The sequence below is a fragment of the Columba livia genome, chromosome 2, assembly GCF_036013475.1.
Source record: "Columba livia isolate bColLiv1 breed racing homer chromosome 2, bColLiv1.pat.W.v2, whole genome shotgun sequence".
Lineage (NCBI taxonomy): Eukaryota > Metazoa > Chordata > Aves > Columbiformes > Columbidae > Columba > Columba livia.
In genome coordinates this window covers 75,811,346-75,829,434 of record NC_088603.1, presented here as the reverse complement: position 1 = coordinate 75,829,434, position 18,089 = coordinate 75,811,346, and the positions used below count along the sequence as shown (strand labels likewise).

The 18,089-nt window shown below is 35.4% G+C and overlaps 2 protein-coding genes across 5 annotated transcripts in view; one reads left to right on the top strand and one right to left on the bottom strand.

The window, feature by feature from the left end:
* Positions 1–18,089, bottom strand: part of PIGN (phosphatidylinositol glycan anchor biosynthesis class N) — a 287,637-nt gene that overhangs the window by 127,953 nt on the left and 141,595 nt on the right. The window lies entirely within an intron of this gene.
* Positions 1–18,089, top strand: part of RELCH (RAB11 binding and LisH domain, coiled-coil and HEAT repeat containing) — an 83,167-nt gene that overhangs the window by 21,700 nt on the left and 43,378 nt on the right. For 3 of the 4 annotated variants that reach the window (XR_010470319.1, XM_065052563.1, XM_065052562.1), the window contains exons 3-10: positions 5,580–5,651; positions 5,759–5,814; positions 5,925–6,038; positions 7,466–7,669; positions 7,758–7,849; positions 8,859–9,167; positions 13,320–13,395; positions 13,805–13,900. Coding sequence is in view for 3 of the 4 variants with exons in the window: in XM_065052563.1 (XP_064908635.1) it covers positions 5,580–5,651; positions 5,759–5,814; positions 5,925–6,038; positions 7,466–7,669; positions 7,758–7,849; positions 8,859–9,167; positions 13,320–13,395; positions 13,805–13,900 (1,019 nt within the window). In the remaining variant the exon portion in view is untranslated. The remainder of the gene's footprint in view (positions 1–5,579; positions 5,652–5,758; positions 5,815–5,924; positions 6,039–7,465; positions 7,670–7,757; positions 7,850–8,858; positions 9,168–13,319; positions 13,396–13,804; positions 13,901–18,089) is intronic. The other variant, XM_065052564.1, reaches the window with a different exon arrangement.

Genomic DNA, 18,089 nt, shown 5'->3' with positions numbered 1-18,089 from the left:
TTTTTTTTAATTTTACCGATCCAAAAATTCCTGGAAATAACTAGAAAGACTCATGTTTGAAATGGATTTCTGTATTTCAAATCTGTTAGCCCAATTCATTCCATCTGACATTAGAATCAAAATTTGACGTAGAAGCAAATGTGTTTTGAAGAGTTGTTGTGAACTTGTCGCTTGGAAAATCTACTTGAAAGAAACTGAGTCTCTTCTCTACCGTTATGATCAACTTAACTGAAAAGGTATAAGGCAGAAAAGCCAGTCAGTATGTGGGCGAGCATGACAAAACTAACTCCAATTTAGAAAGCATCAATTTTCTTCCTTATCTACCTGATATTAACATAAATATAGAGCTGTATAAAAATTGGATAATACATTTGTAATCCATGCGGAGTTCCAAAAAATATATGCATTCTTAGAGCTTGCAGTGTACTAGATGGAAACAATTTGTTCTCTAAGACTAATAAGCCTTGAATCTAAATTTGTGCACTAAGTGCTGAAACAATTGGTGCTAAGATTAAGTCAGTAGTGAAGGATTTACTAGGCCTAGTAAACCTCCTCCAAAAATTCACTTTCATAAAACACCCAGAGAATGGAAAACCTGTTTCATTCCTGTGGAGTAAGAGTACACCTAACTTGGACTCATATACCCATAGCATTTGGTGTAAATAGGTCATCCGACATTCAATACAAGGAACTCAGTCTTCTGACACATCTTAAATTGACTGTGTGCACAAGTATGCTTGTTATCTAAAAACTCTACTTTCCATAATTCAGAATCTTTAGTATTGCTAACTTGCCTTTGTTATCTGCTATTCTGAGAAACCGATAATTTTAGAAACGCATTGCTGTGTTTTCAGTGATAGTGAAATTAATCCAGATAATCAAACTCCGTTTCAATAATCTGTGTTCTCAGAAGTCCCTGCATTAGCTTTGATTTCTGGTTAAGACTGTGTATCTCTGCTTAGCAGAATAAAATACTATCCCCATCAGGATGTGAAGGGAATAGACAAGTTCAAAAGCACTTGATTATTTTTGATGACTTCATTTATCTAGACTTAGGTTCGCAGTTTCTGCTTTGTATAGAGCATTATTGTTTGTTTTAATAAGTACTATTACTTGTGTGCAATCAAAATCAGAGGAGAACCTTTTAAAAAAAAAGCACGCAACAAACAAAACATAAAAAACATCTGCAATACAACCATCACTTGCTAACATTGTGTGTTCAATTTGTTCATCCTGGAAGTGGGTCTGGTTTTGTCTTAATCCCCATTAAGCAGTTGTAAACCTTCATAATTTCCATCCAGGTCTATAGTCTCCAGGGGTTGAACCTAAAGACGAATCTGCCGTAGTTCAGGTCTTCTGTGTAGCTGATCCTGTCTCATTAACCTAAAAGCATTAACGAGGCTACTAAGTCAAGTGTTGGCTTCCTACTATTAGAGTAACAAGCTCTTTGATAGCTTGCTTACAAACTTTCATGCTGATCACAATTTTTGTAGCTTGATAGTCATCTCTCCTGCTGCAATACAGCACTCTGATTCAGGTCTATTTTGTGTTACGTCCTGAAGTGTTTCACAATGACTGTAAATACGGCCACTTCTTCTCTTCTTAGGATTACATCAGGGAAGTGGGTATTAGGAAACATTAGGTCTTGAAGAGTATTGCGATAGTGGCTTCAATGCAAACTGTAGTCAAGACAATTAAAATTTCTTTTGATTGACTGAAAATGTATGCACAAATCCATCAGAGGTAATTGGATGTCATACATGTTTTAGAAGGCATAATTTAGAACATGTGGATTTACTCTAGAAGGAGGAAGAACTTGAAGTGACAGTTAAGAATCAAACAACAACTAACTTGAAACAATATGCACAAATTTGAGGAAAGCTGGGTAAGCACAGGGTCCCTTGATACGTCAGTGGAGAACTACTTTTAAAAGAAAATGCCAGAATGCCATGTAGTGGCTTCACAACATAAAACTACCTTTCTGCTGTTGTTTGAAGTACTTCATACTGAAGTATGCAAAAGTCTGACAAGGTAATCCATATGTAGAATGTAAAATTCTGGTATAATTGAAAAAATACTGCTTATACTAAAGTAAGTATAGAAAATTTTTGAAGTAGTGTTTATTTCTTTAACGTTTTTGCCATGGCACAACAAGATTGTTGTTCATGTAGGTTCACCTTGTTCAATATCCCAAATCATAGGTTGTTTTTTATAGGTGACTTCTCAGTCTGTGCCTCAGTAATGTGTGAAGTCATTAACAAATGTGTGTGAGTTGAATAAGATCCTTGAGAAAGCTTCATTTTTGAATTCCTAGGCTGAGTAAACAAGCTACCCACTCCTGATATGCACTTCTCCTTTAAGGTATATTGGGTTCGCTGCATGAAAACTAAAACATTTTAAAATTACTAATCTGAAAATCTTGGTCTAATGCTTAGTTGCGTGCTTGAAAGATTCAGTTCTTAATTAAGTCTAAGTAATCATCTTTTTCTTTCAGAATGGTAGCTGTGGCGATTTCAGTTCTTTATAAAAAGAAAAAGCAAGAGAGCAACTTAAATTTGGAAGGAACTGTTTTCTCCCTTAAGGTGAAACAGATAGTTCAGAAATGCCCTTTTCTTGTAGGAAGATTAACCACCCTCAGAGCTCTAAATTCCTACTCTCAGCTTTCCTGATGTAGTGGAGGATCAATTTGGTTCTTTCCTTTCCTAGGCTGTCTGCAGTAGAACTTTTCTGCACGTAGTTCTTAAGGAATGTCAGCTCCTTTCACCGAGTTCTTTAACGAGTTATACATGTTATCTGTTCAGTCAGACATTAAGTTAAACTTCAGCTGGCTTTATCAATGCTTTTGAAGGGCTAACTTCTCTAGATACAACAGAGGGAAAGGGGAAGCGAGAGACCAGGTCATTTATTTTAAAGGTCAGTACTTGACAATGGTAACAAAGAAAGGGCTTAGAGGTTGCTTTCTTTTTATTTAAGAGAATGTCATATCATCATCAAATACGGATTCCCAGTGTTGATTTCATTAGCATGCATGTTGAGTTGAAAATCATTACATATTTTGACAGAAGATCGCATTTCAGTATAGCTTCTAAAACAAAGAGCTTTTAATAAGAATTTAAAATTTGGTTGATATTATACTGTAACCATTTACAAATATTTATGCTTATATAAAAAAACCCTACAAACACACTTCTTCAAATAAAAACTAGATTTGTGGCTGACTTAGATGCATCAAGGTTTGTATGGTGGCACTAATAAGACTAGGAAATGAGGCACAACTGTATCAGTGCTGTGTTGTAGTAGAATTATGTGGCTTTTGTGACATGCTGCAGAGCAACAACTTCTCAAATATACTATGTCCAGAATCTTCCACTGTATACAGAGAAACATGCAGCAGAGTAATCTACTTTAAAGGTTGAGTGGGTGAAGTCCTAATGGCTTCTAAGAATTTTCAGCATCATCACAGTTCACTAAAAATTAATTCTTGCCGTCTGACATGGGTTTGTCTGACATGAGCTTTTTGGCTTTCTATGCCTTCAGACATGTCTTATTCCTATTTTCCTTAATGGGATTTCTGAGTTTTTCTAGTTTGTGTTGTTTTTCTAACTTTTTTTTCATTATTTATATCATTCTAGTGCAGGGCACTCCTGATCTGCAACTGTTCTGGTCTCCGAAAATATTTTATGAGAATAAAATGTTAACATGTAGTCATTTCCATCAGAAGAATTTCTTAATTTGAATTCTTTACCATTTTCAAAACCTAACAAATTAGTAGCTTACAACTTAGAATCATAACTGTGAATTAGTAGCTCAACTGCAAGGAAGTGCTAAAATTATTAGATACTTTACTACAAGAGGATTTTCTAACTTTGTTGCACAGAAGTATTTGCAGATCAGCATTGCTGAATACTAGAGAGATTTTACATATTTTATTCATCATATCCTCAGTTGCACTTTTGTATCGCTGCAGTAAAACTCTGTGCATCAAACAAATTACTTTCATGTAGGAAATGTGGTGTACTGTAGTTACTCCTTCCGTTTTTACGCATAAATGCAAACTGAGTGAATCTTTTTTCCATGAGTGCTAATTATCAAAAGATTCTTAGTGACAGATGTTCAAAAGAGGAAACCATTTTCTTTGTAGTCTTCAGCAGCAGTTCCTACAAGCAAGAGCCAATACAGTGGTTCTGCCATGCATTATTCTCTGTATAAATATTTCAAAATACCATGTTAAGTTGTTTCCAGGTAACGATTAAAAATCTCATTAATATTTTCTTATTAAAAGCAGCTAGATTTTTAGTTTTGCATGAGAATAAAGTAAATATTAGATAAGCTATTTAGACTAGCTTAACACTTTAGTGTGGTAGCTGTTCTGTGTTCATCTCTTCTAGTTAAGCATAAGAATCATTGGTTTTGGTGACTGTATATTTAAGTGTGATTAGACTAATCTAAGAATTAATGAAATACATGTAGTTACCTGGTAATTCCTTAAATAGGTTCCCTTAGACACTCTAACTGTAAATGTCTATATAAAGAGTATTTACCACATATTTTGCAAATGCACAGGGTTTTAAAATTTGAAACCATGTTATACACATGACCCAGACATAAAAACTCATGAAATTCCAGAGCAAACAAAGCATTATTGGCCATTTTTGGTGAAAATATTAGGACACGAGAATCACATAACAGTTACCAGGGGAGTGGAAAGATAGGGCAGGTGATAATGGCAGCTAGAATTACATATTTTTTAATCTCTAAAGCTGACTCTAGATCAATGAAAGTGTTGTATAGTCTAGAGTCACTAGAAAATTTTAAGAATAATGGTACAGGTGCATTTTTGTTGCAGGCTTCTCTGTAAGTACTATATGAGAGCTGCATATTTTGCCTTTTTTTTTGGTATGTGTCTGGCACACCTCTTAAATATGTTCAACTAAATTAAAAATCTTAATTCTAGGGTATGCCCCAAAATCCACTATTTTTAAATAGAGGTTTAAAATGAGATTATATTAGTAGTAAAATAAAATACGTTTCAAGTTCTGGCTGCTAAAATTTCAGTGTATGATTTTATTTTCAAACAAAATCTGTAGTCTCAGTGGGACAGTACATTCACTTCATGGTTTAAGCTTTGCTACATGAAGACAGCTTCCTCTGCTGCCAGCATGTGTTTGCTTCATTTGGATCTGTCCTCTGATTGCCCGTGTACTCCTCTTGCCCCAGAAAATCAAAGTGTTTGACTGTATCAGCTGATCATGAGAATGGGGAAGAAATAATAAGCATTTCCCAGTAAAATGCGAAATTAAAAGCAAGAAAAAGCAAACCCTACAGCGAGTCCTTGTCAGACAGCTTGAAAATTTTGATTTAGCTAATTTAAGGCCAATAAAACTATGGAAAACATTCACCAGTTTGCTTTCAGACCAACTCTGCTGCATGTGTTCATAAGTTCCATAAAGACTGCATGCTTTCTGTTTAATACAAACTGTATATTTTTTTTCACACCCATCCTTGCTTTTTATATTTTATTTTTGTTTCCCTTGCCTTGGTTGGATGCCTGTGTGTGTTTAATCCAAATCCCTGTCCAGTCCTGGAGTTTGAACTACGGAAAGCCAAGGAGACCATACAGGCCCTCCGAGCCAACCTGACTCAGGCTGCAGGTGGTGTACATAAACCTTTTCTTAAGTCTCTACTTTGAACAATGTAGAAGTAGTTGAGCTCATCCTGTGTGAAAGAGTAAAACGTAGTTAATTTTTTTCCTCCCCAGAAAATGAAGTTCCTTTGCAGGAACGAAAAAATTATAAATCAAGTCCTGAAATTCAGGTAGGTGGCTGGTGGTAACTGAGCTTTGCATGGACTTTAAGATGGATATGCTTCCGTAGTTGGAAGAAAGATGAACCAAAGATATAGCGTATCGTTTTCTTTTTTTCCAGGAGCCAATCAGACCTCTTGAAAAAAGAGCTCTAAACTTCCTAGTTAATGAATTTTTATTGAAAAATAGTTACAAGCTTACATCAATAACATTTTCAGATGAAAACCACGATCAGGTAAAGTTTTCTTGTATGTATTTACATGCCTGCTTTTTATATTCTGATCTCGTCATAAACTCAAGTAAACTTAAATGATATTTCCTATTTATGTTGTTCACTTTATACATAGGAGTATTCTAGGAGTTAAATATGTTAGTTAGCGTTTTCGTACATAAAGCATGGTTTGAAAACACAGCACTTTGAGAAATATTTTCTCAAAATTTGTAGGAAGGGGACAGAATGCTTGCATTCTTCAAAGGACACAAAACAAGAAGAAAAATAATGTTAGTTATAAGTAGATAGATACTTTCCTGGCTTCTGATGGACTCCCTTTCAGTTTAACTAAAGGATCTGGATGTAATAGATTTTGAACATAATATTTTCCTTAAATCATGCTCAGTTGATTTGAAATCAGGATATGAAATATTTTCATTAATTGTCGTCTTCTGGGCCTAGATATGAGTACAAGTATATTTAATTATACTGTGGCATTTAATACGGTCTTGGAGAAGCTCTCAGTAATAAGGTGTTGTCTTAGATATTTCCAAACGTAGCTGTGCTTTGCATTTTTTTTAAAGATGATCAGTTTTATGCCTCTCTTGTTCTTACTTCTAAAAAGTAAATATAAACAGGCTACAATGAACATATAGAACACACTTTTTTTTCTAGATTATTAACATAATTCTTTCAGAAAATAATCTTTCCTTGAATAGGTGTGTGTAACCTGACTATGGGAAAATACAGTGAAAATTGTGAACAGTAAGAAAAAAAGTAAAAAAAAAAAGTTTAAAATCACAACTCCTGTATAGTTGTGCACATGTCTATTTATATGTATGGACATGGAATAATCTTGTAGTAATAGGATGGTAACAAGTCAGTGAGAAAAGGAAGGACGTATAGTAATGGTTTGAAACAGGAGGCCCTAGTACTGTTTAGAACTCTACACAATTAGTACACTTATGTCCAGATTTCACTGAGAATACACACTGCATCCGTCAGTCATCTACAGAGCTGTTTGACTGTCTGCTTCTGGAAAATTACAGCTGTACTTGTGAATGAGATGGGAACAAAATGATACCCCTATCAGTGGAAAGCCTTCTGTCAACTCCACTGGTTTCTGTTAGAATTTGATCAACATTACATCTGATTCTAGAAAGCATTCACATCCTAGAAAAAAAATAAATTGTGATCTATGTGTTTTTGGAAGTTCTTCTCTTTAGTACATTACCTAGAGCTGCCTTTAGGGTGAAAATGCTTTGAGTCATAATACAAAGCCTTTTTCTATTTCTGTTTCTTGTGATCTGATTTATGCTTTCTCGTGCTTTACTACAATGCAATCTTGATGCGATTATTTTGCTGTTGTATGATCTGCAGTCAAATGAGGAAGAGAAATGAAAATAAAAGGAAGTGTATTGTATGCTTTAGTTTCTCTTATTCCTTTGAAGGATTTTGAACTTTGGGATGATGTAGGATTGAATATTCCAAAACCTCCTGACCTGTTACAACTCTATCGTGACTTTGGAAACCATCATATTGCTGCAAGAGATGTGGTGGATGTATCAGTCGGTGTAGATGATGATGAGTTAGAGGCTGCTACTCCTATCCTTGGGGGCGTCCCTGTGTTTGAAACAACACCACCGTCAATAGAAGTAAGAGCTAGTACAGAAGAAATGTTTCAGCTGTTGCAGTGTTACTTAACATTATTGTACTAAACTTTTGTTTCTCTTTTGTGTTTAGCAATGTTTAATAGTGCAAAAATTAGAAGATCAAATTAGTGTGTTAAACAGTGAGAAGTGGTCTTTGATGGAACAAATCCAAAGACTTGAGAGGTATGTACTTACCAATTTGCTTGACTGCTGATAAATGTTGGAATAACTTCTCAATGTTTTTCTAGCACATATATGAAAACATACATACTTATAAAATTACCATGAGTTTTTCAAATTAGGGCAGTCTGTCCTTTCTAATATGTGGAATTTGATTTAGAAAAAGGAAGAGATTTCACACTGGCTATTTCCGTTTTGTTATCTGCATAGTTTGATTTTGCAATCAGTTTTGTTCTTTCAATTTAACTTCTTTATTTACTTCTTCGAAAAGAGATTCAGTTCTGATGTGTTTCATGTAGGTTTTCTCTTCAGTCAGCTTTATTTCATTCCTAAGTACTATGGTGTGTACAGCTTGCAAATGCTGTTAGGAGGATGTTTGGTTTAATGACTTAGTTTAACAGTTTTTCTTTCTACAGAGTAGAAAGAAATTACTACACTAGTAGAAATGACAATATCTTCAACAATAACAAACAAGAGACTTTAAAAGTTTGATCAAAACATATGATTCTGTAAGCTATAAGATATCATTCCTCTTAAGAGATGCACCAATACAACACGTGGACAAGTGCATAATTTTTAAGTGGCTTTATTGACTTGGATAGTTACTATTTCAAAGCCAGGTGGGATAGTACATATTAATTCACCACTACCCAGATAGAGTTCTGTTGCATCCCAGACAGAGTTCCATCTCTTCAGAATTTGTGTGTCAGTGCTTAGATTTCAGCCAGAAGTAGAAAACACTGTTGTTACTCAGTTATTTCATTGATTCGCTCACTCTGAGTGCAATGTTTTTTCTGCTAATTATTGATGAAAGAACTCTGTTAAATCAGTGCTCGTTTGAACAGCTTGTGTGATGTAATTTATTTCTGTCAAAGTGATTTTTGAACATACTGAATTTGAAGAGGGAGCTCTTCAGCGTGTTGTCCTTATTTCTGTGGATCAGTCTTGTGATTCCAACAACCTTCTCATGAAAGCTACAAAAATATTTTGTTCTTTGCTTTTCCTTTTTTAGTGAAATAGATTTTCTCAAGAATGAAAACTTTGCTGTGTCAACAGTTTATGGTGTAGCTCCCCATCCTTCTTTAAAACAAGTGCCTCTCACAGTCTCAGAGGACAATGGACGGTACTTGGATATGAAGAGCTCTGAGAATGACAATAAACATGGAAACACCGAGGAAACAAGCCTTTCTTTATCAGCTGAAGTGGATTCAAGGACTTCTAAAGATGATACGCTAAATTCTGTACCCTGTAAAGAAACAGAGAAACTGTCCTCTTGTGCTTCATCAACTAAAGCTACAGTCCACTTTGACAAACCTAATAGGTTAGTGATAAGTTTTAAACTGGAATGCTTTAATTAAAATTTCTTGTAAAGTGAATAGATATTTTTCTTACAGTAAAATTCTGTGGAATTCATTTGTGTTTTGAATGCAAATAAAAAGCTTAACATACCTTTAGGCTAGAGTGCTGATATTTTCATATTGTTCCCGATCTTTTTAGAAGGAGTACATTTGACATACATTTTTAGTATTAAGTTTAAGGATTTCTTTTGATTTCCTACTTGTTTCTAAAACCAGTCCAGTTCCTTGCAACAAAAAGCTAAAATCAAAATGGTGAATGGGAAGACCGGATATTTCCATTTTCTTTTGAGTTTTCATTTCATAATGAAATCACTTCTACTTGAAGAGTGGTTTGGAAATTTTTTACTGTTCATACGTAGATGTGTATTAGTCTCTTAAAAATATCTAAGAGAGCTGTATGATTTTTGTTTTTATAATCAAAAAGGGTATCTGATGAAATTCTGCTTTTTGAGTTTTGAATTTGGGTCAAGCCTTCACTGGATAACTGTTGTTCTTTTATTTAAAATAGAGTGTTCATGTTGTGATATTATGTGGAGATGAGTTTGTATGTCTCAGTGTTCTTGAGAAAACCTCTTTTTAAGTCTTATGGTGAAGAGAGGAAGTAACATGTTCATTAAGTGATAAACCACTGTGTAGCCATCAGAAGTAGCACAGACCACAAACTTAATGAGATTATGTACAACGTCTAAAATTACTGTTGTAGACAAAGATGCCCAAGTAGCTCCTCTTTTGGTCTTCCTAAGGGAGCAGGTAGCCATTCTGCTTTGTATTTTGTCAGTTCCCTTGAGATTCTTTTGCTGGTGTTCATACAGTAGTATGTTTCTAGACTTATTTTCCATCTGAAAATACCAAGTAGAAATCTGTGTGATATTCTGTGCAGATGGAAATCAATACAAGCTGGAGGGAGGGAGGGAGAAGAAAAGAGAGAGTTGTTACGTGTGCTAGTAATTAACTTCTCTTGTAGACCCTAAGATGCCCGTTTTGCATGAATTTTTCTGAATTTCTTGCACAAAGTCTTAGGGGCACAGAAATTTTTTCAGTGATATATTAATTTTAGAACAGAACAGAAGGAAAGATTTCTGAATACAGCACCTTGGAGTCTTACTACAAATCTCTTCTAGTTAAATATACTAGAGTTTAACAGGAAAGTAAAACTTGGCTTAGATTTTTCTGGAAAATTTGCAGTGATTCCATTTAAACTTTCCAGATCGGGGTGGGGGGAAGGCCAGTTCTTTCATATCCTACCTCAATATCTAGACTATGTAATATTAAAAAGTTATAGCTGTCGTACATGGATTGCTATAAACTTGTTTACCTACTTTCATCTGTGACTTGCTGCAAGTTTCATTTTACTCAGAGTAACTGAGAGCTCTGGGAGGCGTGAAGTGCATCAATATTAGATTGATGGTTTGGGGATAGTGAAGATGGTATTGAAATAGGATGAGATTGAGTGGGGTAGGAACTGTGAGTATTTCCGGTGGGATTTATGACTGTAGTCTCTAGAAAAACATAATTTATTTTGCTGCTCATGTGCATGGATTTATTTGTAAAGTAGTTGAATACCCATTGAGTTAACTGACTTCAGAAGTCCCCTCAAATGCTGATCACTGCAGAAATAAGTGATACGTATGTAATATGTACCTGTGTTTGTGCTGAATTTTTGGCTTAGCGTGTCAGCGAAGGGTCAAAGGAAACCATATTTGATACAGTGTTTTATAGATCCATATCACTAAATTTTCTTCCTGGATTATGCGCTTGATTTGTAATAGTACAGTAATTTTTTTCATTAAAAATTGTGTTAAGAATTTTGAGGTCTGTGGGAGAAGCAGCACCATAGTACTGCTGTTTATTTATCTCTTTCAGTCCAGGGTTGATTATTTGTAGAAGACAATTCAGAATATATTTAAGAGACATTAAAAGCTAAGACTCTATCCTAAAAGGCACGATTGTTACTGCTGTAGCTGGGGAGCGTATTCTTGGCATAAGTTTTGCCCAGATGGGAAGACAGGATAGAAGAGCAAGCGAGCCGGCTCTGTGGCTGCACCCAGAGCAGGTGTGCACGGGAGCCTGCGGATGGGGACGTGGCCGTCCCTGGAAAAGTGCCTCTTCTTACAGATTGCTAGTAGGATACACCAGCAGCAGTCTGACAAGACTGCACCGCATGTTTTTATTCAACTCATTGGAGGTGTTTGGTAGTTTGCACCATATGCAAGATGGTTTTTGTATTATAGCAGTCACTCTTGGCTGTTTCAGTAAACTGGCTCTTTTGTCCCAGTGTTGTATGAAGTAGAATAGTAGTTCCTGGGTTTTGTATTTGTTGTATCGTCACTACTAGTATATGTTGGTCCTTCAAAAGACTTGCCACTGACTTGTGTACAAGCGACCTGGGTCTGTCATCATTTCTGTCCATCAAGGATTTTACTAGAATTTATCAAGGAGAAGCTTTCTTGACTCTACATATAACCAGTAATCGTAATGGGATCCACACTGCCCAGAGCTTGCTGTTAATTAACCCACAGGGAAATTCAGTGACATATTGTCATTGTTTTCAGTCTGCAAAATGGGGATGGAACTTTGCCCTTATGTAGGATTTTAATTAAGGTTTCGAGTGGGGAAGGAAGAATCTGATATTCCGTGGAACGAACGCCAAGGTAAAGAGCAGCTGGGGCAAAGGGCTGACCAAGGCCTTGCCACTCTCTTAATGTTAAGATGCTGCTTTGCACCATTTGTTCCTGTTCTCCCAGTGTAACTAAAGCTTAAAGCCTTGAGCAGAACCTGTAAGTTATTTTTTAAGTGAACCCTTGCACAAAACCAAGCTGATTGGAATTAAGACAAACTTTCTTCATTAAATTTTAAATGTGTGTTAAAAACACATACTGTCAAGAAAGAAACTTGATTTTAAGTAACAGACATAAATTTTTATTTATCATATTTTGGAAATAGTCAGAAGAGGAAAACTAACTACTATGGTATATTTATCTGTATCCTTCTGGATTAGTTTAAACTTGATGCTTAATGTTTTGGTGTTTTGGTTTTTTTTATTAGAAAAGGGTGAGTGATGATATATTTACTATACACATAATTGCATGTGTGTAGGATTTTGCATGCTCAGGTGCACAAAATAGCATTTTTAAGGGTTGAAAGCTGATACCACTTTCCACATAGGAAATAGGAATTACCTCCTCAGACTCACAAATGTGTCATTAGAGGATTCAAACAGCAGATGATAATATAGGGCGAGATGCTTCATGTGCGTGTTTTGGAAGACAAATGTTCTTTTTCTCTGCAAGCATAGTGCTTGAGACAGTGTTAGATTAGTATCTAAATACAGGCATCAGATAAGGCACAGGGAGTTGTCATTACTGGGAAAAATAGGATGCTGCTGCTGCTGACACTTGCCTGCTTTATGGTATGGTCAGTCCAGTAATTGTCTTCCGAGAACATTTATGCCACATTATGTTCCTTGGGCGAGGTTGTTTTCAGACTCTTATCAGGGTTTGATTTGTATGGTTAAGACAGTGTTGGCTGGTGCTGTGCATGGCCATGAGGCAGTGTTTCTATAGATACAAATCTATATGGGGGTTTAGGCAGCAGTTCAATATTTGTTCTGAGGTTCTTGCAATACATTTGAATACAGCATTTAGGTTCTGAAGTGACAGTTGAACAATCTCCATTTAACTCTGAAGCTTGTGACTGCTCAAATGTTTTTATGCAACATACAAAATCAGAGCATTAAGCAAAAATACTGTTTCTTGTTATTTCTGCTCCCCCTCTACCAGTTTGCATAATTCTGTGCTTCCTCTTGTATTGCTAAAGCTTTGATTTCTTCATGCTTTAGTTCTATTTTTGTCTGTGCAGCAGTTTGAAAGATGTTACATTTTTCGGAACTGAAAGTAACTTCTTAATTAGGATACCCGCTTTTTTTCTTACTATAAACTAAGCACCCTAAAAGTCAAAGATAATTTTGAACAAAACCTTCTGCAGCATTCTTCACTTAAAACACGTATTCTGAATGTCATTTTACCTAGCTGGTTAGACCAGAGTGAAAGGACTTGTTGAGTCACCTTTCTGATCTATGCTTTTTTCCCCCCTCTCCCTTTTTGATGGTGTTTCAGGAAATTGTCACCAGCTTTCCATCAAGCACTACTATCCTTCTGTCGGATGTCAGCAGACAGCCGTTTGGGATCAGAGGTATATTTCCCAGTTGACGTGAACTAGAAGATCCTTTATTCTGCATGGCAGCAATAGTTAAACAAGCAATAATTGCTTTGAAACCAGACTTGTTAACATATATGGAGAGATAGGTGTATGTGCATGAAACTTAAGAAATAAGAACATTATTTCAGATTTTAGCTTAAATATGCAACCTAGTGACAGGTGTGTAATTACTGGGAAATTTTGAACCTGTACAAGTGGATTCATGCTTATGAAGTTACTGCCAGATCAAAAACTTGGGGCTTCATGTGTGTGAGTAAATTCAATATTTTTCTGGTAAGTGATCAGCCTGCTGCAGTTCTTATTATTCCTTTGAAAGGGTATTTTTCTGTTGCTGTGCTTCATTTTTTTTAAAAAAAGGCAAACAAACAACTTGATTTTCTAGGTGTCTAGGATTGCAGACAGTGAAAAAAGTGTCATGTTAATGTTGGGACGCTGCCTTCCTCATATTGTTCCTAATGTGCTGCTTGCAAAGCGAGAGGTAAGGAACCCTGAAATTTTACTTTTTCTTTCTACCAGAGTGCTTTCTTGTTCATTTTGAAGATGTTATGTCTAATTTCATGAAAGTCTGTTACTTCCAATCATGTTCTTACTTTTGTGCATGCATCTCTGCTCCTAGAAAATGGTTTTACACCTTTGTCAGGTGAGTTCAGTAAACCTGCATGGTATCCTAATATTTCTTCCTTTGCTTAAAGCACCCTTTAGCATTCAGCAAGACTGTTACTGTAGGTCCATCTGTGGTAGCACGAATGTTTCTGTTGAAGACAAGGGCTAACGTATGTTATAAAGATCAGAAGATACAGGTTCAAACATTAGATTTGTTTTCTTTTATCTATCAGTTTTAGTAAGGATTAATGTTCAGGTTCTTTTCCAGTATTTTGTACTTCAACAAAAGATGCATTTTACTGCCTTTCCTAGAAGCTCTTTGTATCAGCCAAGATAAAGTTCATCAAAAACACTCATTCATAAGAAAATTAGAAATCATATCTTTTCCTTAAATTTAAAATGAAGCTGAACAAAATTGTACGAATGTAATGTTCATTTTGAATGTAAATGATGTTTTGCATCGTCATTCATACTAAATAGCATAGGAAAAGAAGGCTGTGATTGAAGATGGAAAAAAAATACTATATTTGTATTGCTTTGTTGTAAATATTGCACATTACCAAATGTGTAAAAAATAAAAATAAAATATGTCAAACAAAAATTCAGCAGCTTTATAGCTGGCAATGAGATAAAGGGTTTAAAGCAGCATGCCTTGTTGAGTAGGTTTTAGTCCTGTTGAGGGGACCTACAGTATGGTAAATTAGTAGTACGTTTTGCACACATTCACTTTAAGGCTTTCAATAATCCTTAAGAAATTTGTACTGATCCTATAATCTAAAATTTTATAAGATACAAGTCATTATCAGCAGTTGGCATGGTGAGTTTGAAATGTACCAGATTTTGAAAGTCTCTGTCTTTATGAAAAGTGGTTGGTTTTTTTCCTGCGGGGATGGCAGTGTTAACTGGGTGCTCTGGAAATGGTTTTGTTAATAGTCTTTCAGAATAATTCTGTAAATGTTCCTGGATCAGTGCTTAATTTCTGATTTCTTATTTGTTCCTTTCCTTCCCTCTGCTTGGCAGGATGTGGTATTTTTGCTTCTTTTCACAGCTTGTAGCATAATCTGCGTAATGCATTTAATATTTTTGTGACCTTTTAGGCTATTTCCTACTTATTTTGTTTTACAGGTGAAGTTACATTTGGTTACATGTATATTTGACTTAAATGAATCAACTGTTTCAATTTGATAGAAAAAGCCACAAGTGAGAATTGCGTAACTGGATTGCATGGGATACTCAGCATTCTGTGTATTGCAGTTTGCTTTAAAAATAGGTTTTCTCAGTTGCCACCCATTGCTTATAACTATTCTAATGTTCTTTCAGGTGTAATCATGGAATTTGAAGGAAAACTTGGGTAGACCATCTGTTAGTATTCATTAATATCAGTATTACAAAAAGCTAACCTACTAACTAGGCTCTCTTCACCAAGGTCCAACTTTGGATGTTGTCCAAAAACAACCTTATCGTGAGACAGTCTTAGCACAATTTTACAGAGAAGAGGTATGAAAATATACCAAAAGATCACTAATTTCGGAAAGATTCTTAACAGGTTCGGCTTATAAGGCGAAGTGATCACCAGTCTTCTCTGAAAAGATACAGTGGTATTATTTAGATCTTACACTGTCAGTGTGTTAGACATGAGAATTAAACACAATTTTGTGATGACTCCCTAAAGTTTCTATTGTTCTTTAAGCATCCATCATTTTGAAACTGGTTGTAAAATCTTGAACTGAAAATGTTGTGCTATACATTTTCGTTCTGGAGAAACTGGGTCTGTGGAGGTTGCCAATCTCTCAGTAGGTGTTGTCCTTAACCAGAGATGCAGAAGCCATTTCACCAATGCTTTTAACTCCCTTAAGGTCAGTAGCAGCCTGCCTGACTTGGTGATAAGTTGTCCAGTAAATACTACACTTGGCAGCTGAGCAACCAGTTATGTTATTTTTGTGTATTGATGCAGCTTTAATTGTCCTTCAATGTCTGTAGTTTACGTTCCGATAGAAGATAAGAAAGAAGGAAAAATGCAGTATTGAGTAGAGTGGCTGAGATATCATTTTAGTTGTTTCCGAAAGAGCAGTTCAACTGGGTAAAATCAGCAATGCATAATATAGGATAATTGCCTGAAAGCAATTCTTAATCATTAAAATTTCATGTATCTACATATAAATGTAATTTAGTTTTTATCCTAAGTGTCTAATTTATCCTAACTGCTTGAAAACATGTATGTCAGTGTTTAGATTTGTATGTGAATGCATTCACAAACAAAGGAGATACTGCAAGTCAAATAGTAATTAGAATGAAAAGTAACAAAATGCTAAAAGCCTAGTCTTAGGAAAAAAAAAACAACAAACAAACAAAACCCAACCAAACAAAACAAAACACCAAAAAAACCACCACCACCACCACCAAAACAATACACCTTTCCTGGATGTGCAGTCTGTGTGTTTACCACTTTAAATCTTAAATGTGTTTTAGTTTAAAGAAAAAAGAATCTACCACTTTCTAATTGTCAAGAGGTATACAATAAAAAGATTCCTTTGGCTATACTGTAATCAGGGAAAAGCAATCTTTAAAAAAAATTGTGATAACTGATCAGTGCAATACTGATTTCTTATCCTTCATGAGATGTAAAAATTAATATCTTTTTGTCAAGTAAAGGAATAACCTTCTTCGTATGTACAACTTCCATGCTCTGCAGCTATATATTCCTCTAGCAGAGTTTTGGCCAGAGTAAACTTTGTGGTTAATACCAGGGTCTTGTTACTCTTGTTCTTAATCAAGAAGCATTTTTCCTTAATTATTTGTTCCTTTCATCTCCCCTATTGTTTTGAGGTTAGTTTCTGTAACTTTATTTTGTGTTATGCAAACTTAAAATCATGATAGTAATGGTTTATTAAATCTGCATCACTACATTTTTATACTGATGAACTGTTTACTTATATAGAGTAAAATATGTTAAGAATAGAGTTTTGCTTTTATTTCTTTGTAAAGCTGAAGCAGAGATAATGCTGAATCTGCAGACTCTGAATGGGTGCCGTTCTTGACTGTGCTAGAAGAAAATAACGCAGTAGATTTAGAATTGTCCACATTATCATGTAGTAATTACACACAGACTTCACCAAGGCACTTTCATTCTCTGACGTGTTTGGTAGGTAGCTGTCTCTTACAACACAGTAGAGCTGAATATCTTATTACAGATTTTCATTTCAGTCTTACACTTTAAAAGACATAAAATACTGGCTTTGTTAAAAAAATAAATATCCTGTCAGAGCTTGGCAGGGTATTTAAGTGGCTGTGTCAAGCAGATGTCATTCTGGCTGGATATGGATCAAGGTATAGAAGTTTAAGTTTCTGGGCATGAAAATTGTCAGCCATCAGATCTTCTAAATGGCTGTTTCTATTTCACAGAATAGGGGAGAATAGAAAAATTTAAATGAACAATCAAAATACTTTGTTACTCTGTAAAACTTAGCAGACAGTAGGCTTCTATAGATCGTGTTTCTGAAAAATAGAGATACTGTTGACCACAGCCTGTTTGGTGCTGCTTTTCTGGTCTGCGTGGGGTCTTGGTGTGGAGTTGGGGGGGAGGTTTTTTGGGGGATGGGTTTCCCTACACACATAAGAGAGACATAACTGGTTTTTAATTTAAGTCCTCCAGTTGCCTTCTCTGCATATGAGGGACTAATGTAGTTTTCTTAGAGTGAAACAGCTCAATCTCATAGAGTATCCTTTTCGTCTCTAGCCTGAAAGCTGATGTATTCCAACACCCACCATGCCTTATAAAATGTTTCATGCATACAAGGAGTTGAATTCAGTGTTTATGAATTGAATTGCCAGTTGGTACTAGTTTCGTCACAGTAGGCTTATATGCAGGTTTCCAAATACATACAAACAAAGATGTACAGAGTTTTCTTCACATCCCTATCTGCATCGATTCTTTAGTCAAAGCATCCCTTTGGGATCTGCAAGAGGCTTAATTTGGATCCTGGAATAATAATCTCATCCCATGAAATGTAATTAGAGTTGTAATTTTAATATTAATAAGCTGAGTAGCACAAAGTTCAGAGTCG